The sequence below is a fragment of the Bos taurus genome, chromosome 23, assembly GCF_002263795.3.
Source record: "Bos taurus isolate L1 Dominette 01449 registration number 42190680 breed Hereford chromosome 23, ARS-UCD2.0, whole genome shotgun sequence".
NCBI lineage: Eukaryota > Metazoa > Chordata > Mammalia > Artiodactyla > Bovidae > Bos > Bos taurus.
The window spans coordinates 25,629,315-25,645,287 of NC_037350.1; the positions used below are offsets into that span (position 1 = coordinate 25,629,315).

Genomic DNA, 15,973 nt, shown 5'->3' on the forward strand with positions numbered 1-15,973 from the left:
TAAAAAAAAAGGACAAATTTAAACCATGAGCACTGATTACAAGCTTTTTTACAGTAATGTCATGTGGTGATACCACTTTTAACTTTTGATTGACAAAATTAAATATTTGCTCTTATTTTTTAGACTTAGTTTTAGTTTTGTTATTTTAAACTTGGGCTTCCTTGATAGCTCAGTTGGTAAAGAATCTGCCTTCAATGAAGGAGACCCCAGTTTGATTCCTGGGTTGGAAAGATCTGTTGGAGAAGGGATAAGCTGCCCACTCCAGAATTCTTGGGCTTCCCTGGCGGCTCAGCTGGTAAAGAATCTGCCTGCAATGCAAGAGACTTTGCTTCAATCCCTGGGTTGGGAAGATCCCCTGGAGAAGAGAAAGGCTACCTATTCCAATATTCTGGCCTGGAGAATTCCATTGGTTACAGTCTATGGGATTGCAAGGAGTCAGACACGGCTGAGTGACTTTCACTTTCTTTCTTGCTATTTTAAAACTTATATGAAGACTTCTTGAATAAATCTATTTAATAAAATGCACTTACCAAAAATTTGCTTTTCTTAGTATGTCCTGGGGAAGGAGTCTGTGAAGGATAGCATTTGTATATTTCTGGGACACTGGTGATATTCAATATAACTTTATATTACTATAACACACATACATAAATATACAATGCCGTCTCCAAAATTATGGGTTTTTACCTCATGAGTCATTCCATTTACATAACATTTGAAATTCTATTGCCAAAATAATTCTCAGCAAATTTATGTATTTTTAGGTAACCTACATTTTTTTCATGCTTAAAATTTTTATTTTATACATTTAGGATCATGATTGATAATATTTTATATTGTTATTTTAAATATACTTATTTTAGAGCAGTTTTAGGTATACAGCAAAATTAGATGGACGATACAGAGATTTCCCACATATCCCCTGCCTTTACTATGCATAACTTCCCCTCTTATCAACATCTCCTAACAGACAATGTGGTATATTTGTTACAATTGATGGACCTACATTGACACATCATTATCACTTAAAGTCTATAGTTTACATTAGGGTTCACTCTTGATATTATACATTATATGGGTTTGGAAAAATGTATAATGACATGGATCCACCACTGTGGTATCATGCAGAATAGTTCCACTGTCCTAAAATCCTCTGTGCTCTTTTACCTACATTTTCATGATGACCTCTGGTTCACGTTCCTTGTGTTTACTAATTCTTGGTCTGTATTTTGAATTATTCTCTTGCTTCTACCTCACAGGAAGCTTTTAATCTTCCACCTGCTTCTCAAAGTAAGCATGGATAAAGATCTGTTTTATAAAGCATATAAAATAGCTTAACTAAATAATAAAATAAAATAGCTTGGCTAAAACTTTATAAGTATAAGGAAAGTATGTATCTTTTATTAGAGAGTAAAAATTCAAAATAAAGTATTACAACTTGGCCTAAGAGTTCTTTTAACAACCCCTTGACCAATGATATATCACTGACTACTCACTATACACTATCTATTCTCTCAGCCTCCCTCATTCTGGAGAGGAAAAACTCCAATAACATATGAAAAGAAATTCATCTTTAATTCCATGCTTGAATGTCATAAGTCATTAAAGGACTGAGAGAAACAAAAATGCGTTTTGTGTAATATAATCCATTCTTTTAAATAAATTAATTATAACTAGCAATTTTTAAAATGTATTTGTATACTATATGTAAAGGATTTCCTACATAACAAGATTATTTAAATCCTGTTAATAACTCTGCAAAGAAAGTATCAATATTATCATTCTCATCTTATGGATATGAAAAAATAAGACTTGTGTTAGATACTTGGCCAGTGTTTTTAAATACTAGCTATAAAGCACTGAGTCCTGGGTTTGGATTTAGGTTTCTTTGCTTCAAACTCTGGGCTTCTCAGGTGGCACTAGTGGTAAAGAACCCACCTGTCAATGCAGGAGACACAGGAGTAGTGGGTTCAGGCCCTGGGTCGGGAAGATCCCCTGAAGGAGAACATGGCAACCCACTCCAGTATTCTTGCCTTGAGAATCCCGTGGACAGATGAACCTGGCGGACTACAGTCTATCAGGTCGCAAAGGGTTGGACATGACTGAAGCAACTTAGTACGCATGCAGCATGTAGCAAACTCTGCTGTATCAATTACTGTGTTCATATTGTGTCTTTAGTTCCCATTTACATTTTTTTAAAATTTTATTTTATTTTTAAACTTTACATAATTGTATTAGTTTTGCCAAATATCAAAATGAATCCATCACAGGTATACATGTGCTCCCCATCCTGAACCCTCCTCCCTCCTCCCTCCCCATACCATCCCTCTGGGTCGTCCCAGTGCACTAGCCCCAAGCATCCAGTGTCGTGCATTGAACCTGGACTGGCATCTTGTTTCATACATGGTATTTTACATGTTTCAATGCCATTCTCCCAAATCTTCCCACCCTCTCCCTCTCCCACAGAGTCCATAAGACTGTTCCATACATCGGTGTCTCTTTTGCTGTCTCGTACACAGGGTTATTGTTATCATCTTTCTAAATTCCATATATATGCGTTAGTATACAGTATTGGTGTTTTTCCTTCTGGCTTACTTCACTCTGTATAATAGGCTCCAGTTTCATCCACCTCATTAGAACTGATTCAAATGAATTCTTTTTAATGGCTGAGTAATACTCCATTGTGTATATGTACCACAGCTTTCTTATCCATTCATCTGCTGATGGACATCTAGAAGCTCACTGATACAGATGACATGGGTAGATACAGTCTCATACATTTCATAGCTGTTTCACAATACCATCTGCAATGCAAAATATGGAATTATTAACTGCAGAGTGGAAAGACTGAGGCAAGTGCCTATAACATTTTCAAGGGCAAAAATGACTTCAAGCCAAGTCACATACACTCCCAAGAGTGAGGTCTTGGGCACATGCAGGAGAGTCAGAGAATGGAGTTTCACTAAGAGGCAGCGACTGTAGAGGAGGATGCAGTGCCCATAACCGCTGCTGCATTGCTTCAACTGTATTGTGCCTCCTGGGATTTCTCCCTTGTAGGTTTATGCTTCCCTCAGCCAGGAGGGATGAGGGGCAGGGGCTGGGGATATTGGGTGTTTTGTTGTTCTTCAGGTGCACAGCAATGCACAGAGATTCAGTGAACCAGGCTTAGGCTTATTGTCCTAGGAACATTCTGCAGCCATATTCACACTACTGTCCTGCACATGCCATGTCAGGAAGTCTATGTGGTTTTCTAGCAGGAATTCATGTAAGAGATAAGGCAAACTATACCTGTGTTCTTAAATATGTCTGTGGTTCCTACCCCATCCCTTTTCCTGTTGTTACTAACCCTAACTAAGGACAAAATATTTGGTCCTTCTCAGATACCTGCTTTATTGTCTTATTCTAATGTTTTCCTAACAAACTTGCATTTGTTTGCCTGCCTAGATAATTCTTATCTTTTCAAGTGTGAGGAGGGGAGAAGAAAACTTCTTCTATCACTATTCATTAGTTAAAAATTAAAAGTTTTGAAAACTAATTTTGACTTTTGAGATTCAAGATTCCTTTCTCCTAACATTCTTCTATCATAACTTTAAAAGTAATATTAAAATGAGTACAAATGAACTTAATAGTTTTTGATTTTGAACAAATCTACACCAAAGGCAAAGGGTATATATTACTTTCACCGATGCCCAAATTGGGGGGTGGGTGGCAGTGACCAAGAATGGGAACAAAAGGAAGACAGAAATATTAACCTCAGCTAAGACAGCAAAATGGGCTTCTCTGGTGGTTCAGTAGTAAAGAATTCACCTGCCAACACAGGAGACACAAATTCAATTCCTGGATTGAGAAGATCCCCTGGAGAAGGAGATGGCAACCCACCCTAGTATTCCTGCCTGGGAAATTCCATGGACAGAGGAGCATGGTACATAGAGTTGCAAAGATTTGGACATGACTTAGTGACTAAACAACAACAACAAGATAGGAAAATATTATCAGTCTATACAGGTTACTCCTCTGTTACTGAGTATGCAACATAATCTGGGAAATGAGATTAAACAGGCTTAAAGCATAAGAGTTAGACAAGGCTGTGGTCCTAGTGTGATTAGATTGACTAGTTTTTTGTGATTATGGTTTCAGTGTGTCTGCCCTCTGATGCCCTCTTGCAACACCCATCGTCTTACTTGGGTTTCTCTTACCTTGGACGTGGGGTATCTCTTCACAGCTGCTCCAGCAAAGCGCAGCTGCCACTCCTTAACCTTGGATGAGGGGTATCTCCTCACCGCTGCCCCTTCTGACCACAGCCTTGTCTAACTCGATGAAACTAAGCCATGCCCGTGGGGCCACCCAAGATGGGCGGGTCATGGTGGAGAGGTCTGACAGAATGTGGTCCACTGGAGAAGGGAATGGCAAACCACTTCAGTATTCTTGCCTTGAGAACCCCATGAACAGTATGAAAAGGCAAAATGATAGGATACTGAAAGAGGAACTCCCCAGGTGAGTAGGTGCCCAATATGCTACTGGAGACCAGTGGAGAAATAACTCCAGAAAGAATGCAGGGATGGAGCCAAAGCAAAAACAATACCCAGCTGTGGTTGTGACTGGTGATAGAAGCAAGGTCTGATGCTGTAAAGAGCAATATTACATAGGAACCTGGAATGTCAGGTCCATGAATTGGAAGTGGTCAAACAAGAGATGGCAAGAGTGAACGTCAACATTCTAGGAATCAGTGAACTGAAATGGGCTGGAATGGGTGAATTTAATTCAGATGACCATTGTATCTACTACTGTGGGCAGGAATTCCTTAGAAGAAATGGAGTAGCCATCATGGTCAACAAAAGAGTTCAAAATGCAGTACTTGGATGCAATCTCAAAAACGACAGAATGATCTCTGTTTGTTTCCAAGGCAAACCATTCAATATCACAGTAATCCAAGTCTATGCCCCAACCAGTAATGCTGAAGAAGCTGAAGTTGAACGGTTTTATGAAGACCTACAAGACCTTTTAGAACTAACACCCAAAAAAGATGTCCTTTTCATTATAGGGGACTGGAATGCAAAAGTAGGAAGTCAAGAAACTCCTGGAGTAACAGGCAAATTTGGCCTTGGAATATGGAATGAAGCAGGGAAAAGACTAATGGAGTTTTGCCAAGAAAATGCACTGGTCATAGCAAACACCCCTCTTCCAAAAACACAAGAGAAGACTCTACACATGGACATCACCAGATGGTCAACACCAAAATCAGATTGATTATATTCTTTGCAGCCAAAGATGAAGAAGCTCTATACAGTCAACAAAAACAAGACCAGGAGCTGACTGTGGCTCAGATCATGAACTCCTTATTACCAAATTAAGACTGAAATTGAAGAAAGTAGGGAAAACCACTAGACCATTCAGGTATGACCTAAATCAAATCCTTTATGATTATACAGTGGAAGTGAGAAATAGATTTAACGGACTAGATCTGATAGATAGAGTGCCTGATGAACTATGGACAGAGGTTCATGACATTGTACAGGAGACAGGGATCAAGACCATCCCCATGGAAAAGAAATGCAAAAAACCAAAATGGTGTCTGGGGAGGCCTTACAAATAGCTGTGAAAAGAAGAGAAGCCAAAAGCAAAGGAGAAAAGGAAAGATATAAGCATCTGAATGCAGAGTTCCAAACAATAGCAAGAAGAGATAAGAAAGCCTTCCTCAGCAATCAATGCAAAGAAAGAGGAAAACAACAGGATGGGAAAGACTAGAGATCTCTTCAAGAAAATTAGAGGGAAGATTTCATGCAAAGATGGGCTCAATAAAGGACAGAAAGGGTATGGACCTAACAGAAACAGAAGATATTAAAAAGAGGTGGCAAGAATACACAGAAGAACTATACAAAAAAGATCTTCATGACCCAGATAATCACAATGGTGTGATTACTGACCTAGAGCCAGACATCCTGGAATGTGAAGTCAAGTGGGCCTTAGAAAGTATCACTACGAACAAAGTTAGTGGACGTGATGGAATTCCAGTTGAGCTATTTCAAATCCTGAAAGATGATGCTGTGAAAGTGCTGCACTCAATATGCCAGCAAATTTGGAACACTCAGCAGTGGCCACAGGACTGGAAAAGGTCCGTTTTCATTCCAATCCCAAAGAAAGGCAATGCCAAAGAATGCTCAAACTACCGCACAATTGCACTCATCTCACATGCTAGCAAGGTAATGCTCAAAATTCTCCAAGCCAGGCTTCAGTAATACGTGAACCATGAACTTCCAGTTGTTCAAGCTGGTTTTAGAAAAGGCAGAGGAATCAGAGACCAAATTGCCAACATCCGCTGGATCATTGAAAAAGCAAGAGAGTTCCAGAAAAACATCTATTTCTGCTTTATTGCCTATGCCAAAGCCTTTGACTGTGTGGATCACAATAAACTGTGGAAAATTCTGAAAGAGATGGGAATACCAGACCACCTGACCTGCCTCTCGAGAAATTTGTAGGCAGGTCAGGAAGCAACAGTTAGAACTGGACATGGAACAACAGACTGGCTCCAAATTGGGAAAGGAGTACATCAAGGCTGTGTATTGTCACCCTGCTTATTTAACTTATATGCAGAGTACATCATGAGAAATCCTGGGCTGGAAGAAGCATAAGCTGGAATCAAGATTGCCGGGAGAAATATCAATAACCTCAGATTTGCAGATGACACCACCCTTATGGCAGAAAGTGAAGAGGAACTCAAAAGCCTCTTGATGAAGGTGAAAGAGGAGAGTGAAAAAGTTGGCTTAAAACTCAACATTCAGAAAACGAAGATCATGGCATCTGGTCCCATCACTTCATGGGAAATAGATGAGGGGACAGTGGAAACTGTGTCAGGCTTTATGTTTTTGGGCCCCCAAATCACTGAAGATGGTGACTGCAGCCATGAAATTAAAAGACGCTTACTCCTTGGAAGGAAAGTTTTGACCAACCTAAATAGCATATTGAAAAGCAGAGACGTTAGTTTGCCAACAAAGGTCTGTCTAGTCAAGGCTATGGTTTTTCCAGTGGTCCTGTATGCATGTGAGAGTTGGACTGTGAAGAAAGCTGAGCACCGAAGAATTGCTGCTTTTGAACTGTGGTGTTGGAGAAGACTCTTGAGAGTCCCTTGGATTGCAAGGAGATCCAACCAGTCCATTCTGAAGGAGATCAGCCCTGGGATTTCTTTGGAAGGAATGATGCTAAAGCTGAAGCTCCAGTACTTTGGCCACCTGATGCGAAGAGTTGACTCATTGGAAAAGACTCTGATGCTGGGAGGGATTGGGGCAGGAGGAAACGTGGACTACAGAGGATAAAATGGCTGGATGGCATCATCAACTCGATGGACGTGAGTCTGGGTGAACTCCGGGAGTTGGTGATGGACAGGGAGGCCTGGCGTGCTGCGATTCATGGCGTCGCAAAGAGTCAGACACGACTGAATGACTGAACTGAACTCAAAGCATAAGAGGCATGGTCCTAGTTAGCCCTGAGATGAGAGACAGAAAAACAAAAACAAAAACAAAAACAAAACACCAGTAAAGACCACATAAAGAGATTTATTGCTTCCATAGATACATTAGCTAAAGGCCATTGGAGAATTAGGCTGCTGAGTGGGATATCTCAGAGATCCCATAGTAGGTGCTAATTGAAAAAAGAAAAAGTACTAGAAGGTCAGGGAGAGAATTCTGAGGGTATGTGAGATGATATAGCATCTTAACTCCCAGAGGAAAAAAGTGCGAGGAGAAGTGTAGGAGGAGAGAATGTATGTGATGAATTTGGCCCGAAAATAGTTCTAGGTCATCTGGCATATCCAGTCTTCTGGCATATCCACATAGATGGGCAGTGCATCTGCAATAAGACAGGCATGAGATCAAGATTGGTGGGTCCTAAGTGGCTTCTGTGCCATCATCTTGCCCTTTCCCTATTCTACAACTTTTCAACCACATTTGTGTCCACAACCTCCTCTCACTTTCCTTCCTGCTGTACAGTCTTCAGTTCTTAACACATCTGAATTCTTACCTGCTCTTCTGGAGGGTGACTCACAAGGGCCCCTGGTGTCTGGAAGGGTCACCTGAACGTAGGCCTTGGATGATGAAGATGGTGCCCACCATAATGCCCACGAGGCCCACGGTCAACCCCAGGGTACAGACCACAGTCTCTGTCAGCTCTGACATAGGGGCTGGAATCTCAGGCTCTGCAAAAGTGAAGTTTTGTGGAAGTCACAATACAGAGTGTTTCTGTGTGTGTATATGGGATGGGGTGAAGAGGAGTTGGTTCTACAGACTTGGGTCATGGAGCTTAGAGAAGAGAGTGATGTCTATCTTTAGAATCCCTAGAAGTTTAAGGCCACGAAGATTAGGGGATAACAAACATGATATTCTGGACCTGACAGAGAAAAGAAGGTACCAAAAGGGGTGGAACTCGTACATACCCCAGTGTTTCAGAAGTGGCTCATCCAGGCCCCAGTGCTCCACTTTACAGTCATAAATGTCATCATCAGAAGGGAGGAAGGTGAGATATTTGATCTTGAGGAAAGAATAATCACTCTTGATGAGAAAACTGGTCTCAGAAACTCCCTCTGTGACCGAGTGCCCGTTCCTCAACCATGTGATGTTGATCACAGGGGGAAAGATGTTGTCCACATGACAGATGAGGGTGTTGGGCTGACCCAGCATCACGGGAGACTTGGAAAACACAGTCACCTCAGGAACCTCTATGGTGAGGAAACAGCACAGATGTGAAATAGGAATAGCTCTGCTGTGATTTTGTATTGCATCCTGGGGGAGCCCTCCCACTAATGTTTCCCAGTCTGATAGTGGAGGAGTTCTTGTTTCCCTTCTGCTGGGAGCCAGTATACACTGTCCCTGATTTATCCCTGTCCTCTTCTTTTTGAGGACCTGCTTCTGGGGTAGAAACTCTATGGGACCTCTCTTTGAAAGAGTCAAAGATTGCATTATAGGAGTAGAGATCATAGAAATATATATGGCACTGTCCAAAAGGTTCATTTGATTTTTTTCTGTACCATGGTTCTAGTAGTGCTCAGTTGTCTCATTCAAAACAATTTTGTTAGATTGTATCGTGACAGCTGTCATTGTTGTTGTCCAGTCCCTAAGTTGTATGCGACTCTGCAATCCCGTGGACTGCAGCACACCAGGCTTCTCTGTCCTTCACCATCTCCCAGAGCTTGCTCAAACCCATGTCCATTGAGTCAGTGATGGCATCCCACCACCTCATCCTCTGTCATCCCCTTCTCCTCCTGCCCTCAATCTTTCCCAGCTTCAGGGTCTTTTCCACTGAGTCAGGTCTTTGCATCAGGTGGCCAAAGTATTGGAGCTTCAGCTTCAGCATCAATCCTTCAAATGAATATTCAGGGTTTATTTCTTTTAGGATTTACTGGTTTGATCTTCTCACTGTCCAAGGGATTCTCAAGAGCTGTCATATCAATGTGCATTTAAAAAACTTATCAAAATTGGTGAATTTTTGTGTAGCCATTTTGATAATGAAGATGGAAGGAAAAAAGCAACATTTTTAATGTATTATGCTTGATTATTTCAAGAATGGTAAAAACACAACTGAAATATTTGTGCAGCATATGGAGAAGGTGCTGTGACTGACTGAACATGTCAAAAGTGGTTTGCAAAGTTTTGTACTAGAGATTTCTCAGTAGACAATGTTCCACAGTTGGGTAGACCAGTTGAAGTTGATAGCGATCAAATCAAGATATTAATTGAGAACAATCAACATTATACCATTTGAGAGATAACCAATATACTAGAAATATCCAAATCAAGCTTTGAAAATAATTTGCACCAGCTTGGTTATGTCGTTTGTTGCTTTTCATGTTTGGGTTCCATATAAGCAAAAAAAAAAATCTTGACCATATTTCCACAAGTGATTCTCTATCTAAATGTAATGAAAACATTCTGTTTTTAAAACAAATTGTGATGGGTAGTGAAAAGTGGGTACTGTATAATAATGTGGAATGGAAGAGGTTGTGGGACAAGTGAAATGAACCATCACCAACCACACCAAAGGCCAGTCTTCATCCAAAGAAGGTGATGTTTTGTATATAATGGGATTGGAAGATAGTTCTCTATTATGAGCTCCTTCTGGAAAAACCAGAGAATTAATCCCAACAAGTAGTGCTCCCAACTAGATCAACTGAAGTCAGCATTCGAGAAAAAGAAACCAAAATTAGTCAACAGAAAATGCATAATCTTCCATCAGGATAACGTAAGACTGAATGTTCCTTTGATGACCAGGCAAAAACTGTTACAGCTTGGCTTAGAAGTTCTGATTCATCTGCCATACTCACCAGACATTGCACCTTCAGATGTCCATTTATTTCAGTTTTTACAAAACTCTTTTAATGGAAAAATATCAGTTCCCTGGAAGACTGTTAAAGGCACTTGAAACAGTTCTTTGCTCAAAAATAAAAAGCTTTGGGAAGATGGAATTATGAAGTTTGCCTGAAAAATGGCAGAAGGTAGTACAACAAAATGGAGAACATGTTATTCAATAAAGTTTTTGGTGAAAATGAAATAAATGTCTTTTATTTTTACTTAAAAAACTGAAGGAACCTTTTGGCCAACCTAATGATTTGTAAAATAGGAGAAGATGAGGTTCAGCAATTACTGTGAGAAAATCTAGAGACTCCTTGGAAAGGAGTTTTATAAAGTAGTAAAGGGTATCTATGCTTAAGGAAGAAGGGAGTGAGGCCTGATATAAAGTGGTAGATCAACAAAGAGGGGCAGAATGGTGAACACGTACTATTGGTAGCAGCAGTAGAGTTGGAGAATTTAGTCAGGAAGTCCACGTGAAGTTTCATGATAGCTATGTTTCTCAGCGCAAACTGTGGGTCAAAACTTAACATTCTGCTAAATAGGGGCAGCTTCCAGACAGTCTCCTTCTTCTCCAGGTCCACATAGAACTGCTCATCTCCATCAAATTCATGGGTGAACTGGCCAGAGGGACCATAAGACTGATATATGTTTACGCCATAGATGCCAACATGGTCAGCTGATTCAGGGTGAGGAGTAGGAAGGTGGAAAAACAGAAAGAGAAAAACCTTATTAAACAAAGTGACAGGACAAATTGACTTTCAAACACTGTGGGCTTCATCTGTGGCACATTCTCTAGATAAAATTCCCAGCACCTGCTTCCTCTCTGCTCAGTGTTGGTAGTTGTTTACTTAGTTAAAAGGCCCTGCAATGAACCCTCCTTATCTCTGCAATTCACCTTTTGACTCCTTTTGCAGACAGTAATATATATGTAATATGGGCTTCCCAGGTGGCTCAGACAGTAAAGAATCCACCTGCAATGCAGGAGACCTGGGTTCAATCCATGGGTTGGGAAGATCCCTTGGAGGAGGGCTGGCAACCCACTCCAGTATTGTTGCTTGGAGAATCCCCATGGATGGAGGGTCCTAGCAGGCTGAAGTCCATGGGGTTGCAAAGAGTTGGACATGACTGAGCGACTAAGCATGAGCACATATCCTTTCTGTCTGGTATTTGTCCTGGGCTGCCAGCTGTTGTTAAAGAACATCTCATCACTGGGTCAACTAGAACTAAGTCAGTTTTAGTTTCAGCCTCAGATAGATCCACTGTTCTTCTCAGCAATGGTCCTTCTGCTTCCTGCACCATTTCTTTCTATCACTAATCTGTGCACCCTGTAGGGGACAGAAAGCACATCTTTTATCTTTGAAAGTGAAAGTAGCTCAGTCTTTTCCGACTCTCTGTGACCTCATGAACTGTAGCCCGCCAGGCTCCTCTGTACATGGAGTTCTCCAGGCAAGAATACTGGAATGGGTTGCTATTCCTTCTCCAGGGAATCTTCCTGACCCGGGGATCGAACCCAGGTCTATTGCATTGCAGGCAGATTCTTTACCATCTGAGCCACTAGGGAAGTCTCTTTTATCTTTGAATCTCCCAAATTTAGTTTGCTCTGTGCTATGGCTTTTCCAGTAGTCATGTATGGAGGTGAGAGTAGGACCATAAAGAAGGCTGAGCACTGAAGAATTGATGCTTTTGTACTGTGGTGTTGGAGAAGACTCTTGAGAGTCCCTTGGACTGCAAGGAGATCCAACCAGTCCATCCTAAAGGAGATCAGTCCTGAATACTTATTGGAAGGACTGATGCTGAAGCTGAAGCTCCAATACTTTGGCCACCTGATGTGAAGAACTGATTCATTGGAAAAGACCCTGATGCTGGGAAAGATTGAAGGCAAGAGGAGAAGGGGATGACAGAGGATAAGATGATTGGATAGCATCACTGACTCGATGGACATTAGTTTGAGCTAGCTCTGGGAGTTGGTGATGGACAGGGAATCCTGGCATGCTGGCATGCAGTCCATGGGGTCGCAAAGAGTCAGACATGACTGAGTGACTGAACTGAGCTGAACTGTGTGCTCAAAAATGTGTATTGAATGTCAAATGATGTTCTCAAGAATTACAGAGATTTGGGGAAAATCTGACAGACATAAAAGTAGCAGAACCATAAGAAAGTCAGAATCAGTGGGGACCAGAGGGGCATTATGATTTGTGAGCTGTAAGCACTATTGTTTTTGTTAAGTCCCTACTTTTATACAAATATTAAAAATGTGTTTTAAAACCATATTGGTACAAAGAAAAATATAATTTAGGTTGGATTAAAAACTAAAATATTTCCCCCAAGCCTAAAGCTTTTTCTTCTAATTTTAAAAGAAAAATAAATTTATGGGGCCCTACAAGCAATGCAGGCTCTTGGCACTGTGCCTATTGTGCCTAAAGTGTAAGTTGAGTCTGACAAGGGCACTTTTGTGTGATGCTGTGGAAATGTGGAAGTGCTCTGGAGAAGCAGGTGAAACCTTCACGACCACAAAAATTAGAATGGGAGCTGCCATGATTAATAAAGTTGTTGAAGATTAAACTCCATTTCATTTTCCTTTTGAATTATCTAGCTTTTTACTTTGGTCTTTCACAAACCCACTCTTCCTGTCTATGAAACAACAGAGGTATGAGCCAGGGATAGATCCTGGAAAGAAAGGAGGATAAAGGAATATAAGAAGAGAGGGTGGAAAGAGGCGGACAGCAAAGGCAGAGGGGTCAAAGTCAGTTCAGTGGCTCAGTCGCATCTGACTCTTTGTGACTCCATGGACTGCAGCACGCCAGGCGGCCTGTCCATCACCAACTCCCGCAGCTTGCTCAAACTCATATCCATCGAGTCGGTGATGCCATCCAACCATCTCATCCTCTGTCAACCCCTTCTCCTCTTGCCTTCAATCTTTCCCAGCAGCAGGGTCTTTTCCAAAGAGTCAGTTCTTTGTTTCAGGTGGCCAAAGTATTGGAGTTTCAGTTTCAGCATTAGTCCTTCCAATGAATATTCAAGACTGATTTCCCTTAGGATGGACTGTTTTGATCTCCTTGCAGTCCAAGGGACTCTCAAGAATCTTCTCCAACACTATAGTTCAAAAGTATCAATTATTCGGCACTCAGCTTTCTTTATAGTCTAACTCTCACATCCATACATGACATGGAAAAACCGTAGCTTTGTCTAGAGGGGCCTAAGGGACTATGTAATTAACTTGTCCTTAATCAGTTTCCCTCCTACAGGTCTTCCTTAGAAGAATTGAAAGATAAGTAATTTGAGTTGACAATTTGAGAATAATATAATTTAATTCACCAAGTTTTCATCATAAAGTTCTCAATTTTAAAATAAAAATAGAGATATTCTCTACTTTGTTAAAGAAAAATATGAAGATACACTTGTGATACTAGCAATTTAAAAATAAGAATAATCGTTGATATTTATGTGTCTTCAATACTTAGAAATCATTTCTATACACCTATTTTATTTGATTATTTGTGAGGTGACATATGCAAACTAAGATTAAATGATGACTGTGTGGTAAAATGTCTTGTGTAAAGGCACTCAGCTGGCCCCGCTTACCCCTCCCCACCTGTGCCAGATTTCAGCATGGAAACGTATGTAGATCTGAGACTAAGAAAAGGTCACCCTTCTTTGTATCTGCACAGTATTCATAATTCATGAAACTATTTACCTCAAATAAACTCTGGGAGAAATATATAAAAAGTTTCAAAAGTTGTTCAGAGATACTTAGGAGCAACAGTTCACGAACTTTTCATAACAAAGCATCTACTTATGGAAATATCTCTAGTCTTGGAGGCCTTAGAACTCTCCAGGACATATTCACTGGATCCAATATCAGAAACTGAGTAATGACCTTGGTGAACTCTGCAACAGCACAGATAACAAAGACAGTGGATCTGGACTCCGATTTCCTGAATGAGGAATGACTATAATTTTTAGACTTACTTAATATTGGGAACACTTTAGGAGTCTCTACTATTTCTAGGCCAATCTCATTTTTCCTCTGATTCCCTGTTCCACATCTCTAGTCCCCACATCCTTCAATTGTGCACTCACCCACGATGTCTTCACCTCCACTGGGGCTCATCATGGTGGTCAGGGCGAGGGTTCCCAGAATCAGAGCTCTGTTCAGGACCATCCTCTACTCAGGGTAGTCTTGGCAGTTGCTGTTCTGAGTTGCAGAGCAATAATGAGAGCTGATCTGAGAAGGAACTCTAAAGCACACAAACCACACTTGGCTGGGTCAGGTTTTGGCCAATCAGAAAAATCCCCTATGTTGACACCTCAGTTGCCTGTTGAAGACTTTGTACTAAGGGGCTGAAGGAACTGGGAAATCCCCTGGTTCTGATGCAGCCTCCACTCTGAGTGGATGTGAGGGATTTTTATATGAAAGGAAGGAAGATGTTAAATCAGAGTCTTCTCACATGTGTGTATGACTGGAGATGACAGAGAACAGAATCCGTGAACTTGTGAATAGATGAATAGAATTTACTCAATTTGAACAATAGACAGAAACTAGACCAAAAATATAAACAAAGATCCTGAATCTTATTAAATAATAACAAAAGATCTAACATTTTAATCATTAGAGAGAAAAAAGAGTCTAGGGTTGACAAGTACTTCAAGAAATAATGGATGAAAAATTCCCAAATTTGAATAAAGACATAAAAATCTTACAGTTTCAAAGAATCTGAGAAAAATCCAAATAGGATAAACCAAAAGAATTTCACAACAAGAGACACGGATTATTAAGCTTGTGAAATGCAAGGGGAAAAATGTCTTAAAGCCAGCCAGGGAAAAGTGATACATGATGATAAAAGTAAAGTCACTCCGTCATGTCCAACTCTTTGCGATGCCATTGACTGTTGCCTGCCAGACTCCTCCGTCCATGGGATTTTCCAGGCAAGAATACTGGTGTGGGTTACCATTTCCTTCTCCAGGGGATCTTCCCGACCCAGGGATCAAACTCAGGTCTCCCACATTGCAGGCAGACTCTTTACCACCTGAGCCGATAAGGAAGCATCAAATTACATGACAGAAGACTGTGGCTCAGTCACTTGAAGCCACAAAGGCCAGACACAAATGACACAATGTCTTTCAAGTGCTGAAAGTAAAAAATTGTCAATTATGGATTATATCTGGCAAAATTATCCTTCAGGAGTTAAGGGGAAATAAAGACATTTCTAGACAAGGGAAAACTAAGAAAATGTTGGTAGCAATACAATGCTTAAAGAATGGCTACAGGAGCTTTTTCATATGGAAAGGAAATGATAGTACAAGAAAGTCTGGAATATCAGAATGGAGGGAAAAACTGAGTGGGTAGAAATGAATTCTGCCAACAGCTAGCAAGCTTGGGAGAGGATCTTTCCCCTTTGATGTGAATTGCAATCTCAGATTGTGACTTCAGTCTGGTAAGACAAAGAGCCTGACATACACTTCTGACCAAGGATGCTGGATAATAAATATAAAATTTCTTTTCTTTTAAACTGCTGAGTTTGAAGTAATTTTTGGCAGTGTCCTCCCGGCCGCCGCCCCTGACCTCAGACGTCGGGTAGCTCCTCTAGGCCGCTGCCCCTGACCTTGGACGTCGTGTAGCTCCTCTCGGTCGTTCC

At 40.9% G+C, this 15,973-nt stretch overlaps 1 protein-coding gene across 5 annotated transcripts; it reads right to left on the minus strand.

Moving 5' to 3' along the window:
* Positions 1 to 2,643: 2,643 nt before the first annotated feature.
* Positions 2,644 to 14,564, minus strand: BOLA-DQA5 (major histocompatibility complex, class II, DQ alpha 5). Of its 5 annotated transcripts, none has more exons than XR_009492444.1 (6): positions 14,418 to 14,564; positions 10,765 to 11,013; positions 8,426 to 8,707; positions 8,014 to 8,188; positions 4,197 to 7,480; positions 2,644 to 2,804 (listed from the first exon to the last, which is right to left on the minus strand). XR_009492444.1 is itself a non-coding variant. In XM_015459849.3 (5 exons), the coding sequence occupies exons 1-4, from the start codon at positions 14,497 to 14,499 to the stop codon at positions 8,034 to 8,036; spliced, it is 768 nt and encodes a 255-aa protein (XP_015315335.1). In that variant the 5' UTR covers positions 14,500 to 14,564; the 3' UTR covers positions 2,644 to 2,804; positions 8,014 to 8,033. The 5 variants fall into 5 exon arrangements, 3 of the variants coding, with proteins under 3 accessions (XP_015315335.1, XP_059736200.1, NP_001012693.2); XR_009492443.1 differs by having other exon boundaries at positions 3,753 to 7,480; XM_015459849.3 differs by lacking the exon at positions 4,197 to 7,480.
* Between the last annotated feature and the right edge of the window lie 1,409 nt (positions 14,565 to 15,973).

Coding starts and splice junctions, on each gene's coding strand:
- BOLA-DQA5 (XM_015459849.3), bottom strand. CDS start 14,499: ATGGTCCTGAACAGAGCTCTGATTCTGGGAACCCTCGCCCTGACCACC. Junction 11,014..14,417: donor TGGAGGTGAAGACATCGTGG/GTGAGTGCACAA, acceptor ACCCTGAATCAG/CTGACCATGTTGGCATCTAT. Junction 8,708..10,764: donor CTCTACTGCTGCTACCAATA/GTACGTGTTCAC, acceptor TCCTCACCATAG/AGGTTCCTGAGGTGACTGTG.